At 47.7% G+C, this 13801-nt stretch overlaps 1 protein-coding gene and 1 pseudogene across 1 annotated transcript; both read right to left on the reverse strand.

Moving 5' to 3' along the window:
* Positions 1–6334: 6334 nt before the first annotated feature.
* On the reverse strand, positions 6335–7827 carry LOC114495359 (transmembrane protein 217-like). The gene is made up of 2 exons (XM_028510616.2): positions 7716–7827; positions 6335–6917 (listed from the first exon to the last, which is right to left on the reverse strand). The coding sequence occupies exon 2, from the start codon at positions 6888–6890 to the stop codon at positions 6348–6350; it is 543 nt and encodes a 180-aa protein (XP_028366417.1). The 5' UTR covers positions 6891–6917; positions 7716–7827; the 3' UTR covers positions 6335–6347.
* A 1351-nt stretch (positions 7828–9178) lies between these two features.
* LOC114494954 lies at positions 9179–10639 on the reverse strand (annotated as a pseudogene).
* Between the last annotated feature and the right edge of the window lie 3162 nt (positions 10640–13801).

The raw sequence follows: 13801 nt of genomic DNA on the forward strand, positions 1-13801 counted from the left end.
AATGCTGTTCCCACAGAGCTTCACAATCCTATTAAGCATCACCTCCAGAGGGACATTCCTTATCCAAGGCCTCCTAGAGGCCCCCTCCTCTAGGCTTTGGGCCTGCTCTGGAAACAGTCAGTCACAGGAGGCTGGGGTTTTCAGGAATGGCTAGGCCTCACTCCCTGGGGTAAAACCATATTGTTTCACCTTGTTTCCTTTTCTTCTTTGCACCTATCACTAGTTGAGATTACGATATATTCTTAGATGTTCACTTATTTATACATTGTCTTCCTATTTAGAATGTAAGTTTCATGGTTTTCTTTACTCCTGTAGCTCTAACATCTAGAGCAGGGCCTGATGTAGAGCACATGTTCAATAAACACTTGTCAAACAAATCACTGAGAAACAGAGATAACACAGCACTTGGGACTCACCTCTGTCACTTCATTTACTATATAATATTGTAATTACTCCTTTCTTGATTCAGGACCAAGGAAGCATCCTATTTTTGTTTGTTTGTTTGTTTTGCCTTACTTCTTACAATAATGTCCAGTAAATAGTTGACAAACCATGTATTTTGATAAATGAATAAAGGAGGGAGGGAGGAGGGAGAGAGAGAGAGAGAGAAAGAGAGAAGGAAGGAAAGAAAGAAAGAAAGAAAGAAAGAAAGAAAGAAAGAAAGAAAGAAAGAAAGAAAGAAAGAAAGAAAGAACATGTTTAAGAAGTGTAGATGCATTCCAGGATGTCAGAGGAGGGGAGGGAGGGTGGTTATTGTACAAAGGTGATTCAATACTAAGTAAAATAGCATTTTGCCAAAAAATGCAAGAAATCCTTGGATGGGAGGTCAGGGCTGAGGTCAGGGAAGCTGGCAGCAGGTCCGGCCAGGGCAGAGGAAGATGCAAGGAGCTGGGAAAGCTTGAGAAGGAGCTGCCAAGCCCTGGCCAGTGTGGATCAGTTAACTGAGACTGTTCCTACAAAGAGACAGGTCGCCCGTTTGCTTCCCAGTCAGGAAATGTGCCTCGGTCATGTGTTTGGTCCCCAGTCAGGGCACTTGCCTAGGCTGTGGGTCTGGTCCCCAGCTGGGGCATGTACAAGAAGCAGCTGATCATTGTTTCTCTCGCACATCAGTCTTGCTCTTCCTCCCTCTCCCCCTCCCATCCTCTCTCTCTAAAAATAAATAAATTAATTAACTAATTAAACAAGAAAAGGAGTTGCCAAGTATCTATTTGCAGATTTGGTAGGAGCTCTAGTTGCCTGGGCACTTCTTACAGCTGCTGTCTCCCAACCCCTCTGGAAAGCGTCCTTGTCCCCTGAGGACTCTGTCTGAGAAAGAAGAGGGCGTTAACTCCACAGTTCTTTCACACAACACACCTCGTCAGCGTCACGCTGTTGGGGCGAGAGGAAAACCAACATCCCCCTTTAAATAAGATGCATTCTCGTGTTGTCCGCATAGAATATATTTCAGAAGGGAAACAACAGTTTTGGTAGGAGGCAGGAGATTTTGAAAAGAAATCACCTGACATTTTGGTATCTATAATACATAAATTATTTCTTTTTTTCCAATATGTAACTTAGTTCTTTTTTTTCTAATATGTAAGTTATTTCTGATAATCACCAAACAATTGTTTAACTCAGCCATTTAGACATACACAAAGTGCAAACACACACATACAGAAATACACACACAGCACCAATGTATGCACACAGAAACATTCATGTTCACAAACAGATACACAAACACACACAAGCACGTGCACAGACGCAGGCACACAAAGCCCTTGTTTAGGAAACAAAATCAATACAGTCAGAAGGCATTTGTAAAGCCTATTTCCCAGAAACTCATAATTCATTTATGAAAAAAATGTAAGCATTTGAACAAGTTTCTATTTCACTAGTGACTGGTGAAAGGGCAAAGGCAAGGGGAAGGAAGTGGAGGGGTTTCACAAGCGGCTGCCACGTGAACACGTCTGGACAGTCAGGAGGCACGCCGTTCGCTCGGCCGCCTTACCCAGGGACAGGCTCTCAGGGCCTCCGAGAGCCACTTGTTGGGTGGGCAAATTGGCTGGGAAAAAAGAGCACGGCCCCAGTCCACACGTGCAGACCAACCGTCACACAGGACCACAGCCAGAAAAAGAGGGCTTCGAAGGCCAAGAATAGTAGCAACTGCTGGGTAAGGGGAGTGTGGGGGAAGGAAGCAGGGAAAATGGAGACCTGAGGCTGTGAGGAAAAAGAAGTAAAACAGACAAACATTTGCACATCTTGAAACCAGTGGGAGAGGTCAACACACAGTGGAATCTGTCCTCCGTGGGACACGCTGCTGGAAGAAGTCTGAGTACCAGGGGAGAGTAGTGAGGTGGGAAAGAAAGATGCTCAAAATGACGAGGCCGTGGGAACAGGGAAGACCCTCTTTTCTCTGAGGAAGTTCTTGCCTGATCACTTTCTTTTGACACCATCTTCCCCTGAACTGAGCCCCTTCCTTCACCCTGAGGTGGAGCTGACAGATAAGAACTTATAGCATGACTATCCCAGGAGTATTTGCACCTTCTCAGGCTCCCACCTTTCCAGTTCCTCCCCACCCTTCTCAGAGCTAAATCAGACTCTCTTCTAGGACTCAGCCTAAAGACTCCCTCCTCCAGGAAGACTTCCCTGACTTTCTATTTTCCAAGGGTTGGGACTTGTCCTGTGGCTCCCAGCACCCGTCATACTGGATGTAGGTGGCCCTGAGTGAGTGACCCAGTTGCTCAGTAGGCTGGGAGCGCCTGGGAATGTGCGCTGTGCCTGGCTTCCCAAGGTATTGCATACTCCTAGCTCAGACGTGCAAACCTCATGAGGAAAGGGAGGGTGGGAAGCTGGAGCTCTTCACAGGTGTGGGTGGCAGCTCTCAGAGTGTCATCCTTCCCAGGCGCCCCTGCACTGTTCCAAGGTTCATTTTAGGCTTGGTGAGGGAGCGCTGGGAGGTGAGGCAGTGTTTCCAGTGTTAGCAGCTGTTGCAAGGGAAAGGGATTAGGGAAGAGGAATGGGACAGGAAAGCCAAAACCAGGTCCTCTGCCGGTATTTTACCTTTACACTGTTCACTAGAAACTCCAGAAATGGGTGAGAGAAGAGGGACCAAGAAGGGGTGGCAGGAGAGCAGCAGGAATCTGCCCCTCACCAGCCCATCTGTCATAACCACTATTTGGAAATCAAGGAATGACAGGCCATTCGATTCTGCTAAGGGTTTGTGTCCATTCACTCCACAAATACATACTGAGCACCTGTTATATGCCAATGTTGTTTTAGGTGTTAGGAAAACACCAACAAAGAAATATGGTGCTCATATCTTGGGGGGATAGAGAGGTAAGTTAGGTGATAGTAGGATGGGGAGGGGCTGTTTCACATGGGTTGGTAGGAAGGTCTCTCTGACAACTTTTGAGTAGACATGTGAAAGAAACAAAGAGGAAGCCAGTGGTTATCCAGAGTAAGAACATTCCAGGACAAAGGAATAGCTCGTGCAAAGACCCCAAGGCTAGAGTATGCTGGGTGTGTAAGAGAAGCTGCAAGGAAGTCAGTGTGGCTGGAGCAGAGGGCCAAAGTGGTTAGAAGGAGACTGCAGAGATGACAGGGAACTGGACTGCTGAGCACCTGGCACGACAGGTAAGCACTCAGGCCTCTGTCTGAGTGCAGAGGGAGGACAGGTAGAATGTGAGTAGAGGACAGACACAATCTGACTAAGGGCTCAGCAGGATTCCTTTGACTGCTGGGTGGGGAAATGGCGTAGAGCAAACGAGGGTGGCACTGGGGACACCAGTTAGTACATTGGTGCTGCAGTAGTCTGGGCGAAAGATGGTGACAGCTTAAGCTAGGGCGGTGGTGGCTTAAGTGGAGGTGATGGGAAGGTCTGTATTGAAGATGAAGCTGACAGGGTTTGTTGGGGGCCCAGGCCACGTGGAAGGGGAGGTGACGAGTGTGCAGGGATTGTTGGGAACTGTGTTCGAGGAGCCTGTTGCCGCAAGGAAGCAACTGCATCAAGTGTACAGTTCAGGGAAGAGGTCTGGGCTGCAGTCGTCACAGGGACTACTGTAATGGGCCTGGGTGAGAGTGGGAAGTGACTGAGACAGAGGAGAGAAGAGGGCCGGGGATGGAACCTGGAGCACTGCAAAGGCAATGGAGGGTGAAGGCAGCCCTGGTGTCCGTAGGCCAAGAGAAGAGACTGTTGGCAAAGCAGGGAGGGTTCAGCTGGCAAAGGCTGAGGAGGGCCTGAAACAGAAGGCCGAGAACTGAACTGGGACTGGGCGGTGTGGAGATCGCCTTCCCAAGAGCAGTCCCATTTCCGTGAAGTGGGACGTAGACTGAACGGGAGGCCAGGAAGTGGAGGTAGATGCAAACAACAGGTTGGAGAAGTACCGGTGTAAAGGGGTGCCAGCCTTGTATCTGAGACCCTTAAATTGCCCCGCATCAGGCAGCTCACAGCCCTGCCCTCCCTCCACCTCTTCTCTACAAAGGTCTCCAGTCTCCCCGTCTGCCACCACCCCAGCTGGGATGGGGGAGCAGAACCCTGAAGTCGGCTTAGGTTTTATTTTTTGTTTCTCACAACAAGTTACAACCAGTCAAAGCACACCTTGTGAGAATACAGCAAGGAATCACACCGTTAATCCTTGGTCATCAGCTTGAGTCCCCTTAAATCTCAAATAAGCCACCCCTAGAGGATCTGACCAAGGTTTTGAAACAGCCCCAGGCAAAGCTTATTGTTGACTGCCACCTGGTGGTCATCTTGGGAACTGACCTGGGTCCAAATGCATCATGGAGTGGTGGAAAGAATTGAGGGAAATGTTAGGATAGCACCCTGCACTCATAAAGAGCTCAGTAAGAGTGGGTACTGTCATGCTCCTGGTTCGGGGGTGTGGTCCAAACAGTGACCCTTGACCTAACTCCCAACATTTTTTGAAAGAAAAAGAAATATCCTAAAAAGTGAGGTCCCCCCACTTTTAAAAAAATCTTGGTAAAAGTAAGAGTGCTTCAGGGGACTGAATAGGACATGTGTGTATGAAGTCAGATGATCCGGATTCAAATCTTTCTTGTACCACTATGTGCCCTTGGTCACATCCCTCATGAGACCATGACACAGCAAGTGTCTTCAGTCTCAGTTTCATCAAACCATAAAACGGAAACATTAGGATTAAAACTGTACAAGGCAGTGAATGTAAAGAGCTCTCAGAAAAGATGATCTTCATCAGTTAACAGTAGTGACACCCCAGCTCTCAGTGCTGGGGTGTACCGCTTTAAAATAATGGTTCTCAACTGGGGGCAATTTTGCCCCCTAGGGAACATTTGGCAATGAGATGTATTTTTTAAATTTTTATTGATTTTTTTAAGAAAGGAAGGGGGGGGAGAGATTTGTTGTTCCACTTATTTATATATTCATTGGTTGATTCTTATATGTGCCCTGACTGAGGATTGAACCCACAACCTTGGCGTATCAGGACAATACTCTAACCAACAGAGCTACCTGACCAGGGCAGCAATGAGATGTTTTTGCTTGTCACAAGGGTGAGGGGATGCTAGTGCATCTAGTGGGCAGAGACCAGGGATGCTGCTAAACACACTGCAACGCACAGCATAACCCTCTAAAAGACAGGATTATCCAGTCCAAAATGTCCATAGAGCTTAAATTGAGAACTCTGGAGCTTCCTTGAATGGGGATTCTTCCTGTCATGTTACAAGCCAATGAGAGGAAGTGTTTTCTGAAAAGTTCGAGGGAAGCAGAGCGGTGCCCGACGCTGGAGAGCAGTTCCTGCAGTGTCCCCGTGCAGGGGTAAGAGAGGCTGTGCCTGACCGTGCTCTCCAGTGTGGCAGCGACAAGCCAGCTGCGTGTGGCTACTGAAGTCAAAATGAATTAAAGTGCTGAAAAGTCCTGGGCTATTAGAGCCATATTTCAAGCATTCTGTAGCCACATGTAGCTCGGGGACAGCACAGAGGCAGAACATTCCTATCAGTATAGAAAGTTCTGTTGGACAGAAGCAGGCATCTGTGGGCAATCCACACGGGAAAAACTAGAAACTAAGGACACGCAGAGAGGAGGGGCTGTGAAAGACAACAGTATGCACCACTGAAATGGCTAAGTAAACACACGTATAATTCAATGCTAAAAAAAGCCATAAAAACACACATACACATTAATTGATCCATCCCCTCAACCCTCCCTCCTCCAAGAATCACTCTTAAACTCATAAAATTCAAGAATTGTGAAAAGAAAAGGAGAGCCAACAGAAAGCAGGCAGGGAAAGGGGAGGTCTATTGTTGGGGAGCACTCTTGCTCTCTCTTGCTCGCTCTCTGTCTCTCTTGCTCTCTCTCTCTCTCTCTCTCTCTCTCCCCTTCCTGGCTCTGTTCAATTTATCTTGCGGTACATCATTACCGGCCACGAGTCGATTGTACTGACGGATGAGCGCCTGCGTCGGCTTATCTTGCTTGAAGTCTTGGGGTCCTTATAAAGCATGTACACATACTTGATGATAAAGGGCAGACAGAAGAAGTGCAGGAACATACGGGAGAGTTGGAAGATCAAGTGCAGGTAACCCAGCTCCTTGAACTGCTCTCTCATCATCGCATTGGTGAGCAGGACCATGCAGAAGCTGGTGAGCTCATAGAAGATGATCCACAAGGCGTAGCACAGCAGCCCCCTGTACTTGTTCTTGTGCGTGCAGTAGAGGAGCAGGCAGCTGAGGCTGATGGTGACGATGGACAGGGTGACGCTGATGTGCTTTCTGTTGTTCAAGATCCAAGAGGCTAAACCGGGCTTTATTTCCATGTAGATGGTGCACTTCTCTTCGTAGCCAAGGAATGTAACCTCGTTCAAGTCAAAGATGAGGAACTGGATGGTGTTGAGGATAGAGAAGATGCCCGCCAAAAGGCAGAACATCTTGCCATTCATTTTCTACTTGTTTTACCAGAGCATCTCCTGCAGAAAAACAAAATCATGTAGTGACACAAGATGGCAGAGCCAGCCCTAGACAAGTCCCCACCCCCCACCACTAGAGGTAAAGTGGGGAGCTCAGAGTAATAACAGTATGTGGACAGGCTACAGGTTGGATGGGGACGGGGGTCTGGTCCTTGTTCTGACCTAACCAGCTATCAGCGCCCACATCATTGGAATGGGACATCACTGGCCTGGATACCACTCAGGAAGCTTCCAGCTCTGCTGCTCCCGCTGCTGCTGAGCTTTAAGGTGGCAAAAGGGGCATTCCTGTCAGTGTCAGGCAGTGGGAATTAGGAAACTCCTGTATCTGGAATTATGGTAGAGTCAGTTCTGGACTCCCCTCTGGGGTGTGTGTTCTCTGAAGTCAGAAAACTACCATGGCTCCTATGGGCCTGGAATCATGCCTGTCCCTCCCCTGGGTGCCCTGTCTTCCAAGCCCTCACTAATGGAATTTCTCTACTTTGCTCCCTGCCATCAGTGACGGCATGGAGCCATCAGTGAGTGGAATGAGGGGAAGTTTATGGATACATCTCGCTATCTTCTCTGCCCAGGCCAAAGGTGCCTCAGCAATAAGCCACCATCACAGAGCCAGAGACCCAGCAGGCCAATGTCCAGCTGCAGCCTCTGTCAAACCGAAGCTCTGGAGGCTGGCTCCAGCCTTGGGGACATGCCTAGAACCCCAGGGGACCCTGCTGGGGGCATGTTTATTCCAGAGGACCCAAGGCTGGGGTAAGCTGGGCCCAGCGCAAACGTCTCTCCCAGCCCAGATCACCTTCTTACCGGCTCCCAGTTCAGAGAATTCTAGAGCAAAGCTCCCTCCTCTTCCCTCAGCACACTGGCGAGCTGCCACTGAGAGGGGAGGAGAAAGGGAAACGGTCACACGTGAGGGGAGCGTTGCAGCCCTCAGGCCAGCGGGTTTCCAAAGGCTGGAGGCCTGAGTGGCCTCTTTCTGAGGTGACAGGATGGGCTCCCGCTCGGGCCTGGCGGAGCACAGCCTGGCCAACCCCGCCTCCCTCCAGCCAGAGCCGCACTTGCCACTCTTTCCGTCAGTCTCACATAATCTTTTCTTTTGTTTTTTTGGTTACTAGAAATTTTTTTATTGTAAAATATACATAACAACTTTACCATTTCCCCCTTTTTGAGTGTCCAATCCAATGGCGTTCAGGGCAGTCACATCCTGTGTAACCGTGACCACCACCCACCTCCAGACTCCCTCATCTTCCCCAAGAAAAACTTTGTTCTCATCAGGCAGACTCCCCCCTTCCCCTCCCCTTGGCCCGTTAACCACCATTTCTCTTTCTGTCTTTATGAACTTTACTATGCTAACTAGCTCCTGTAAGTAGAATCATACAGTCTTTGTCCTTTTGTGTCTGGCTTCCATCACTTAGCATAATATTTTCAAGGTTCATCCCAAATGGGATGGTTATTCCCCATCATCCTCCCATTCTGTGTGACTCTGAGCTTAGTTCTTGCTTGACGCACAAACCTGTTGCTGCGCCCAGGCCCCGAAGTTCCCCTGGTGGGGTGGGAGAGGCAGTGTGCTGGCCAGCAGATAGCTGCCTTGATACTTTCTGTCCCCACCAACTAACCCGCACCTCATCCCTGCTCGCAAGGCAGCTTCCAGAGCAGCCACTACCCACAGGGTGCTTGCCTGCACCAGCTCAAACCAGGGCCTCAAGCCACACGGGCTCAGGCTTGCGGTTTAAGCCTATGTTGTGATTTCAGGCAATGTCTTTATCAACCCCACTGTTTTCTCATCCCTGCTGCCCCAGCCCTGGTTTTGGCCCTGTCACCTCCCTCCTGGGTCACTGTAAGAACCACTTAACTTCTCTTTCTGTTTCCTACTGCGCTCCTCTGTACATGCATTCAACATTCACTCGCCAAACACCTATTGAGCATCTACTATGTGCTGGGTACTCAGCTCAGTACTGGAGGTACAGGTAAACATTCTAGTAAGGAAGCTAGATAAATAAGAAACAAGTAAATAAAGTGTTTGGAAAAATTTAAGGAAAAGAAAACTTAAAGCTTATAATGCAGTGTGATAAATGCTGTGGAGGAGGTGGTCCAGTATGCTCAGGATCTAATAAGATCCAACCCAGCATGAGAATCAGGAGAGGATTTTCTGGAGGAGGCTATCATTCAGCTTGTGTTTTAAAGGATGCGGGTTTTCTCTAACTACTCAAAATCTTTATTATAGTACACGGGCCGGGACTGATGGGATGGGGTGGATGTGGGCAATCAGATTAGCACCGGATGCCCGTCCTGATAGCCGCAAATGTGCCAAAAGGTGCCACCACTCTGCGTCACGGTTCCACCGATGCCTTGGTCCCTGATGCCTCCCATCACCTCATCCATTCCAATCTTGGGGCAGGAAAAGATGCCGGAGAGTGCCCCGCTCACCATGCCCACGGTGCAACCCATCACGAAGCCCATCTTCATGCAGTCAAAGCAACTCGGCTGGGACTGTGCCTAGGGACCCATGGCTGCCAGCACCTCACTCACAGCCCCAGTAGCTCAGCCCTATGTCTCACATGGAACACTAGGTGGACTGCAAGGATGCGGCCACTAACTGGGCAGAAAAGGCAGGAACTTCACCCCCAGCAAAGTGGCCAACATCCAGGTAGGACCAGAAACAGGCAAAGTCATTTTGAAAAGGGCAAGTTCGGTGTAGCCTGAGCAGAGGGGTAGGCTACAGTGTTGGCAGGGACAAGAGAGAGGAAGGGGCCTTGCCTGCCCCCTGCCCCTGCCACCTGCCACGAGAAAGGCAGTGGGGAGACCTGGAAGGGTGTGTGTGTATGAGAGACAAGATCTGATTTGCATTTTAGAAAAATATTTCTTGATGCTGTGGGGATCATGGGTCAGAAAGGGGACAAAGTGGAGGCAGAACAGTTGAGAAGCTGGCAAAGGAAATGAGGTGAAGCAAACCAACAGAGGGAGGTTGGGGGGAGTGACTTTGCACGTGGGGGCTGGGGCTGTGGGAGCAGGAATACGGAATGAGCACCTGGGCAGAGGGTGGTCCACTCACAGGGGCGTGGAGCATGGAGGCGAGAGCACACTTAGCACGGGGGTGGGGGAGGTGAGGAGGAGGACAGCTTGGGAAACGGTGGGTCTGAGTTCCCCAGGGACTCCCAAATAGCCATGTCTACCATGAAGTCATCCCCATCAATCTGGAACTCAGAGAGAATCTGAGCCTTGCTGGATGTAGGATTCTTGGTTAACAGTGGGTTTTTGAAACACTTTAAATAAGTTTTCCTGCCATTTGGCTTCCATTGTGTTTGCTTAGAAACCAGCTGTTAATCTTACTGGGATTCCCTTCTAAGTGATGAGTCATTTTTCTCTTGCTGCTTTCAACATTTCCTTCTCTTTAACTTGAGCACTTTTACTATGCAGTGTCTGTTCGTGGAGCCTGTGCATTTACCCTGGTTGGAATTTGTTAAGCTTACTGGGTGTAGGCTAGAGTTTCCCAGTAAATTTGGGAGGTTTTCAGCCATTATTTCTTCAAATATTTTTTCTGTTCCTTTCTCTCCTCTCCTTCCAATACTACCATGTTGCATATTTTGGTTGGTAGCTTAACAACATCCCACATTTCTCGGAGGCTCTACTTATTTCTCTTCATCTTTTTTCTCTGTTCTTTAGATTGCATAATCTCTGTTACCTACCTTAAATTTCACGAATTCTTTCTTCTGCCAGTTCAAATCTACCATTGAACCTCTCTAGTGAATTCTTCATTTCAGTTACTGTAATTTTTCAACTCAATAATTTCTATATGAGCCCTGGCCAGGTGACTCAATTGGTGGGAGTATTGCCCCACACACCAAAAAGTTGCAGGTTTGATTCTCAGTCAGGGTGCATACCTAGGCTGTGGGTTTGATTCCCAGTTGGGGTACGTATGGGGGCGTGTATGTTTCTCTCTTACATCGATGTTCCTCTTTCTGTCTCTCTCCTTCCTCTCCTCTTAAAAATCAATGTAGAAAACATACCCTTGGGCCCTGGCTGATGTGGTTCAGTGGATTGAGAGCCAGCCTGAGAACCAAAAGGTCACCGGTTCATTTCCCAGTCAGGGCACATGTCTGGGTTGCAGGCCAGGTCCTCAGTTAGGGGTGTGTAAGAGGCAACCACACATTGATGTTTCTCTCCCTCTCTTTCTCACTTTCTTCCTCTCTCTTTAGAAATAAATAAAATAATATCTATCTATCTATCTATCTATCTATCTATACATCTTTAGGTGAGGATTAAAAAACAAAAGTAAAAGAATTTCCATTTGGTTCTTTTTATGTAATTCGTATCTCCTCATTGATAGTCTCTACTTAATGTGACACTGCTGGTACATTTTTCTCTACTTCTTTAATCACAGTTTCCTTTAGTTTTTGAAACATATTTGTAATGGCCACTTTAAAGACTTTTTCTGTTAAATCAAATATTTTGTCACTCTCTCAGGCAGTGTCTGTTACCTGCTTTCCCCTGATGTATGGGTCATGCCTTCTCTGCAGGTCTTTAGTTTTGTTGTCGTTGCAGTTGGAGACTGGGCACTTTAGATACGATGTCCATATCGTATGTACACTCTGCTTGGCACCCCAACCATCCACCGGGCTGTTACTGTCATTTGCTTGTTCACTCGTTTAGTAAATGGCTGGGTTATTTTAGTAACTAAATTTTTGCCCTCACAACCCAGTGCTGCATGGTGTAAAGCCTCTGATGGTGTTTCTTGGGGAGGAGCAGGGTTGGGCCCACACTCTGGGACAACAGTGGTTTCGGCAGGATCATAGTTGCTGACTGATTGTTCTGTTGTTCTCCATGATGTCCTGGGGCAAAAATTGCTCTACAGACAAAGCCAGTCAAATCTGGGCTCCTTTGAAATCGTAGTTAGAAAAGTCAGTGCTTGATATTTGTTCTGCTCCCAGGAGATCCTCTCCCAGTTGTTTCTCTCCCGTTGTTTCCTGAAAACTAGCAGGCCTGCAATTTGGCCTGTATCTTCGTTGGCTCTACAAATCTCCCAATTGCTTTCTGCCACAACCTTCACTATTTCTTAGAGTGCCTTTAGGCTTGAACTTGCCCCTGCTCTGTTGTAAATGAAGCAAATTCCTTTGGGAAGAAATTGCAAACTATCTGTTCTATGGCCTACTTCTCCCATGCCCTAGCCAAAATCTCTAGGCTAGCGTTCTGGGGCTCTGGGTGGGGACAGTTGTTTGCTTCTGACTTAGTGACACTCTTGCTTCAGAGTATGAGTGCTGTATAAGGGAGAGAAGATAGTAGCTTGAGGTCTTCTTGGATTGCCTACCCTGTCATTGCTACCACCACCTCATCACCAGGGCACAGACAGTTGGGGCCCCAGCACTTTCCGTGGTACCATGTCCAGCCTAGTGCCTCTACCCCAAGAGTAGGGGCTGGACAACAAAGGGAATCTCCATGTTTTAGCCTCAGCACCAGGTAGGTACCTGGGGCTAGGGTGAGAAATGCTGATGTCCTGCTCCTCCTGGGGAGAAAACCCTGACTTGGGGACACGGGGGAGGGAGCCCACCTTCTTGGCTGCACTAGTGTGGAATAGAGTTTCTGCCCAGCTGAGCCGGGAGAGGGGAGGGAGGAAGTGGTCTTGGTTCAAAACCAAAGAATCTTACTTTTCTTACCAAATCTTTGACTTTCTTGAATAGATGTTTCTTCATTTGCTATCTGCCCTTAGAACCATTTCCAAATGATTTGTGTATGTGTGTGTTTTAATAATTTTCGGCAGTTTCACTGGGAAGCAGGTCCATGGAGCTCCTTGCACTGTCATGCCGGAAGTTGATCTTGCCACAGTGTTTGTTGACATACACTTGGCTCTTAAAAAAATGCAATATTATAATATATGTCCATTTGAATGCAACTTAAGACATAATTTGGAGGGAGGACCAAAAGAAGGAAAATGGAAGAGAAGTTTTATCATTTCTCTGGGCATGACTATTAGCATCTCATTTTTATTTTAGACAAAAACATGAAACAATATTTCACTGAAGCAGATATACAGAGCAAAAATAATGGAAATGAAAATATTTTCAACTACCCACCAAGTGTTAGATCTGAGGATTTTCTGTTTGCTCAGTGTAAACCTTTCTCCTTTGGGGAACATGGAACTAAAAGAGTCTCCACCAGACACTCCAAATGTCTCCTTGGTAATGAACATAAGGAACTTCTCATAGAGGTGGGAATTGGCAATGGGAACACTGTTATACAGGAAAATTCTCGGCTTACGAAGCATATGCTATCGCTGTCACTACAGTTGCACTGACAACTGCAGCCTAGTGAGAAAGTAGATGAGGATCACAGACATGTCACAGAGACTGACTGTCCCCTCCCCCACTGCTGCAACACAAGGAGCCTCTAGTCCAGGCAGCAGGGAGCAATCCCATGGTCTTTTCCCATTTTGGCCTAAGAGGCAGAGTCTTGCTCAGGTAGCACCACAGTTAAGAGACTTACCTTTGCATGCCAGACAACAAAAACTCAAATCCTGATTCAGCCACTTCCAGGGCTACGATTGAGTCTTTAAACCTGATTTTGTCTTAGGTTCTTTCATGTGAAAAAAAATAAAGATCTCAGCACTGACTGGGCTGGTTCAGTGGCTTGGGCATTGTCCAGCAAAACGAAAGGTCACCAGTTGATTCCCTGGTCAGGGCACATGCCTGAGTTGTGGGCGGGCAAGAAGCAACCGAGATTTCCATTTCTATCCCACATCAAAGTTTCTCTTTCTCCCTCCTTTCCCCTCTGCTTCTCAGTGTGACTGTCACTGTGTCTCTCACCTTCTCACTCTGACTCTGTCGGCATCTCATTTTTTTTATCCCAAAAAATGCAAAGCCTCTTATAATTTTGTCAATTGTACCTCAATATAGCCATTA

This window comes from Phyllostomus discolor, chromosome 4 (assembly GCF_004126475.2).
Source record: "Phyllostomus discolor isolate MPI-MPIP mPhyDis1 chromosome 4, mPhyDis1.pri.v3, whole genome shotgun sequence".
Taxonomy (NCBI): domain Eukaryota; kingdom Metazoa; phylum Chordata; class Mammalia; order Chiroptera; family Phyllostomidae; genus Phyllostomus; species Phyllostomus discolor.

Excerpts from the sequence above, each read along its gene's own strand:
- LOC114495359 (XM_028510616.2), bottom strand. The coding sequence starts at position 6,890 with ATGAATGGCAAGATGTTCTGCCTTTTGGCGGGCATCTTCTCTATCCTC.